This window comes from Solea solea, chromosome 4 (assembly GCF_958295425.1).
Source record: "Solea solea chromosome 4, fSolSol10.1, whole genome shotgun sequence".
NCBI classification, from domain to species: Eukaryota; Metazoa; Chordata; class Actinopteri; order Pleuronectiformes; family Soleidae; genus Solea; species Solea solea.
Genome location: NC_081137.1, coordinates 5,541,135 through 5,547,134, shown reverse-complemented (window position 1 = coordinate 5,547,134; position 6,000 = coordinate 5,541,135). Strand labels below are relative to the sequence as shown.

Sequence of the window (6,000 nt, the reverse complement as noted above, 5' to 3'; positions counted from 1 at the left end):
GCACAACAGCGGTCACCCTTCAGCCTTGGTAAGAGAATTTCAGAATTGTTTTTGTGATGATGTTTTTATCTTTCCCTCAAGTGTAATGCAGTATTTCCCACTCCTGCTCTGCTGGTTTAAAGCTGCAGTGCGAAGAATCCTTTCTGCTCTTTGAGAAGTGAAATGATTATTTGTATGCTGTGTCATTTTGTTCTGTCAAGAAATACCAATACTAGAGTGAGGGATTCTTAATTATATCCAATATATCCATTGAAACTGCTCAATTACTGATTTTATTAGCAGTACAATTCACTTCTGAAACTTTTGGTGGGCTCTTCTTTGGATTTTCAGTCATGCCACAAATGTTTTGCAGGCATCTAGCTTTACTAGCACAATGTTGCTTTTGACTCTGTCTGTGTTGACAAAATATATCGCTTCACATGGGATCTGAACACCTATATACAGAGAACTTCTTAAAACACTCCATTTTCCTCATTTTTAATTTCAGGAAATATGCCGCTGTACTGCATGTGTGGAATATTTGCACTCCTTAGTGTAGGTTTGATTTCCTTCACACCACCTTGTGATGGGGGGAAAATCCTGGTGTTCCCAGTAGATGGTAGCCATTGGATCAATATGAAAATTCTTCTGGAGGAGCTTCATGCCAGGGGACACACCATGACTGTGATCAGGTCGTCCACCAGCTTGTACATTCCAGAAAAGTCTCCCCTGTTTACATCAATAACAATTAAAGTGGATGGACCTTCAGAAGACTTTTTTGAATTGTACCTACAGGAGCATATGAGGGTATGTCATCCAGGAAGCCTCACATGATAATGTAGTATTGGAATATCATGATTTTAAAAACAATAACCAGATTTTTTTACTTTATTATTTTTTTCAGCTGCAGAGAGAAGGGGGTTCAGCATTTGCATTCTTCAAAATCACCAAGGATTTTATGTCTATTGTCTCTACAGCACATTTAATGTGGTCTGAGGCCCTTGGCAAAATCCTTGATGATAAAACTATGATCAAAAGCTTAATGGATTCTCAGTATGATGTTCTTCTCACTGATCCCGCCATGGCACCAGGAGTGCTCCTTGCAAAGTATCTCAAACTGCCCCTAGTGCTCAATGTTCGATGGATCACCAGTGGAGAAGGCCACTTTGCAATCGCCCCCACTCCACTCTCTTATATCCCAGTGCTAGGATCGGGTTTAACCGACAAAATGACTTTCATGCAGAGGATCAAAAACCTGTTTTTCTACAGCACTGTAGTTATTCAGCATAAATTCATTGTACGGCCCCACTATGATGCCATCTGTGATAAATATTTCGAGGGTGGATGCGACGTCATCTCGCTTCTTCAGGAAGCAGACATCTGGCTGTTCAGGTCAGACTATGTGTTTGATTTCCCTCGGCCCACCATGCCGAACATCGTCTACATTGGTGGGTTTCAGTGCAAACCGGCCCAACCTCTGCCAGCAGATCTGGAGGAGTTTGTTCAGAGCGCTGGGGAACACGGAGTGATCATCATGACCCTGGGAACTTTTGTTAATGCTTTACCCAAAGAGGTGACAGATGAAATTGCCAGCGTGTTCGCCAAGTTGCCTCAGAAGGTAAAGTGACAATTGTTCAAATGTGCAATGGTTTGTATACTGAATTTGGTTTGTACATAGCTTTTCTGGATCAAACTTTACATTATGATATTAACACTTACTGCACAGTGTAATGATAAAAGAAAAATTAGAGCATCTTTGCTCATCTTCCTTTTACTCTGTAATCAATTTTGTAGAAAAATTGCAACTAAATTTATGGACTGTTGCACTTTTCCGTTGGTGCAGGTACTTTTCCTCACCAGCACTTAAAGTACTTGTATCCTTCCCACAGACTGTAGATAAAAAACGATTGTAGTCTTCCAGACAATACTGGCTGTCAGTCACATTGGTGTCCACTCATATTATGCTCTGTGTTTTTAGCATCTATTTTCCCCTAAATGGGAACATAACTTACAAAACAGACATCATGTGCTATCGAAGAAGACCTGAAATAATGTATTTGAGTCCATGAACATTTACTGCTGTACTGAAATCAAGTCAGAAGTAGGCAATTTTGCAACTTGTCTGCATGGGCTTCACATTTCAAACCCGAAGACTATGCCATTTTTATATCGAGTCTGTGCTCTTTATAGGCTTCTTACTACTGCTATATCTTTATGACAGTGACCAAACAACAATATAAACACCTACAATCTAAGGGAAAGCAAAGGTTGTTGGGTTCTTCTGCTAATCATCTTGTACACAAGATGCTTTTGCCACACTGTCTCTCTGCTGTCTGATGGACTCTTCTTGTTTTCTGATCAGGTGATCTGGAGGCACAAAGGGGAACGACCCTCCACTCTGGGCAACAACACACTGATCGTGGACTGGATGCCGCAGAAGGACCTCCTCGGTCACCCACAGACCAAAGTCTTTATAGCGCATGGGGGAACCAATGGAGTCCATGAGGCCATTTACTATGGTGTCCCTGTCTTGGGGATTCCCTTGTTCTTTGACCAGTTTGACAACCTTCTGCGTTTGCAGGAGAGAGGAGCTGCAAAGATCATTCAGCTGGGCGAGGTTAATGGACAGAGGCTTGAACAAGAACTGAAGGAGTTGCTCTTTGAAGAGCGCTACAGAGAGAACATCCAAAGACTTTCACGTTTGCACCGAGATCAGCCAATAACACCCATGGATCAGGCCATCTTCTGGGTGGAATTTGTCATGCGCCATAAAGGAGCTCCCCACCTGCGTACAGAGGCTTATAAGATGCCCTGGTACTCATACTACAATGTAGATGTACTGCTAGTACTGCCGACTGCAGTGGCTGTATTGCTGTACTCTGTTTTTGTCCTTTTTAGATGTCTGTGCTGCAGAAGTAGAAGGAAATCCAAAGCCAAACAACATTGAGAGGTCAAACTTGTGTAGAAATATGCTTCAACAGGTTCTCTGAAGAACTGGTGTGTGACCATTTTAAGTGATATTTATGTTTTAGGATCTCATTGGAGTTTGTTTTAATTTGCCAACATCTGATCCAGTGTTAATTGGACCAATAACTACATAGAATTCAGAATTTTTTCATCACTTATTTACATCTTAAGGTGTCTTATTTTTAAGCCTTTGTTAAAATAACGATCAGACTAAGCTACCATGTAAGATGTACAAATAAAGTAATCTCTCTTCTATTTCAAAATCATTTGTCATTGTGGCAGATTTGTGGTGATTGAGCTCGAGGCGACTTTAAACGCTGAACTCAGTGCATCACTGAAGACCAGGCGTAGTCAACAGCAACACTCTGAAGCGTGCCCCCACTCAGGATTACCACCAAAAATAAGAAAGGCAAAATAACAAAGTGGCAAGGTTGTGACACCTGCCCGGCGGCTAACTAGGGTGCTCAAAATAAAACACTATCACAGTCAAATAAAAAGACACTAACCATACACACTAAATTCACCTCATGGATGTTCAAATCTGGACCAACTCTGGTCAACCTATCCAGGTGTCTGATCCCGGACGAGCCCCCAATTGTTACGACCAGGCCTAGGGGAAAACCTGATCACAACATTCATAATGAGACTCCCTCTTCTCAACTCCCAAGAAACCACCAGCAACAAGTCAAACAAACCATTTTACAGGTTTATTAAAATCAAGCACAACACGTCTACTGGCAGTCTGGCTATGAGTGGTTTGAGGAAGTCTCCTGCAGCTGGGATGTTCAGGCCTCTTATTCAGGTTCCTTCCGGGCAGGACCAATCAGCTCCCAGAATCCACCTAGACTCACTCACACAGGTCAATCACTCAAAACATGCACACCTGCAACCCATCTCACACTCACATGCAGACACATACACACAGGGAAAAAGCAGTCACGACCCTGGGGTCGTAACACAATCATTAATCTCAATGAGTCAATTCTTTAATTTTACATTCATGTTACACTAAAATATTCAGATCACTGTCTCTATTAATCAGTGTTGTACAATGTGAATAGTCTCACATACGCCACTTTGATACAAAGGTTGTCAAAAGAATTGAGATCCATAGGAAGGAGATCGGAGTCAGCTCAGTGTCCAAACAAGGGTTTAATCTTGTACAAGAGGAGCATTCACAAAGCAACACAAGGTACAATCGCAAGGTATTTATCTGTCTCAATGGGTCAGCTATCACCCTGCCATAAGGTGCAGACCCCCGCCTCTGTGGGTTTGTTATCTCCTTGCCCTGAGTCGCTGACCCTTTTGTCTCTATTCACAAGTCACATCAAACAGTTCCTAAAACAATACAAATGGTCACTGGTCACAAGTCGCATCAAACAGTTACATTAACAATACAAAGGGTCAATGGTCTCAGGTCACATAGGTTGCATTGAACATTTGTCTTCATGTATTACATGATTTACGTAATTCCCATAACAAAGGTAAATGCATTTTCATCATTATAAATGGAACATTTTGACAGACTATTGCACAAAAATCGTTTTTTTTTATGTATCACATATCCACATCCCCCTTTCCAAATCCTGAACTAATACAATAAATATTGTGCACTGAAAAGAATATGTTTCCTTGTAAAAAACAACAACAACAACTATGAGACCAAATTTCCACTGGACTAGACAGTAAAATAGAGTTAATCATCATTTTGGTTCGATTTTATATGGGACTACTTTACCTTTGGAGAAAATTGAAAGAAAGAACAGACGTGATTTTGTATTTTTATGTTTGTTGCAGGAGATAATGCTGCCATCCAGGAAAATCACGTACCGCTCAGCTTGTGGGTCGGCGCTTCTGGTGACCGGGGATGCACCGTGATGTCAGGGAATTTGTGGCGGCCTGTCCGGTTTGTGCAGCGTGTAGGCCATCCCATGCCCAGCCTCATGGGAAACTCCTTCTTCGGCAGGTGCGGTCCAGACCCTGGTCCCACATCTCCCTGGATTTCGTCACCGGGTTGCCACCATCGGAGGGGAAGACCTGAATTCTGAATGTGGTCGATCGCTTCTCCAAGATGGCGCACTTCATTCCCCTGGCCAAGCTCCGCCAAACAGACTGCAGAGGTGAATCTCAACGAGGTGTTTTTAGCTCCGCGGACTGCCCCTGGACATTGTCTCGGACCGTGGCCCCCAGTTCATCTTATGCTTCTGGGCTGAATTCTGCCTTCTCATCGGGGCCTGGTCCAGTCTGTCCTCTAGTTACCATCCGCAGACCAATGGCCAGTCGGAGCGACACAATCAAGAACTTGAGACGTCGCTCCGTTGCCTGGTTTCTAACACTCCGGCATCATGGGTCAAAGCACTTCCCTGGGTAAAATATACCCACAACTCATTGGTCCCCTCCTCCACTGGTTTTTCTCCGTTTGAGTGTTGTTATGGCTACCAAACCCCTGTGTTCCCCTCACTTAACCGTGATGTTTGAGTCACCTCTGGGAAGCTTCTGGTAGGGCGGTGTTGCCGTGACCCCCTCCTCCCCCCTGGGTTCTTGATGGCGAGCCAGTCTATACCATTTGGTGGAAGAAAAAGCCGCCTAAATGCTCTGTGCTCTAAGGGTTCAGGTCTAACCCTAACCTTAATGTACGGGGATGAATGTACGGGGTGCTCCGCAGTGTGCGACCCAGCAGCTTCTCAGTCGCTCTGTTGTTTTATGTTTTTTAACTGTGTTAAAGCGTGTGATCTAGTTATTGTTTTAATACATGTGTTGGAAGAACTATCAGTACTCCAGTGTCGCGGATCATGGTGATTTCGGTCAAGCTTTTTGTACTTTTTTGCTTGTTAACGCTGCTGCTGGATTGCACCAGCCACGTTGAAGGACATGGCAGCGGAAGAGCTGCTGTCAGCCGGGAGCTTCTCTGGTCCTTACAGACTTCTACAGCCGGCATAGTCCCAGCGAACATACCGACGGAGCTCCGAAGGCAGTCTAAGAAGTCAAGCCATCGGAAAAGAGGAAGAAGGGGTGGCGTACAACGGAGACTAAAAACTCTTCGGCTTGACAATC

General features: G+C 43.6%; 1 protein-coding gene across 1 annotated transcript; it reads left to right on the top strand.

The window, feature by feature from the left end:
- On the top strand, positions 1-3,174 carry LOC131458795 (UDP-glucuronosyltransferase 1-2-like). Its single transcript, XM_058628059.1, has 4 exons — positions 1-28; positions 488-786; positions 884-1,597; positions 2,342-3,174. Exons 2-4 carry the CDS (start codon positions 493-495, stop codon positions 2,924-2,926), a joined length of 1,593 nt encoding a protein of 530 aa, XP_058484042.1. The 5' UTR covers positions 1-28; positions 488-492; the 3' UTR covers positions 2,927-3,174.
- Positions 3,175-6,000: the final 2,826 nt, after the last annotated feature.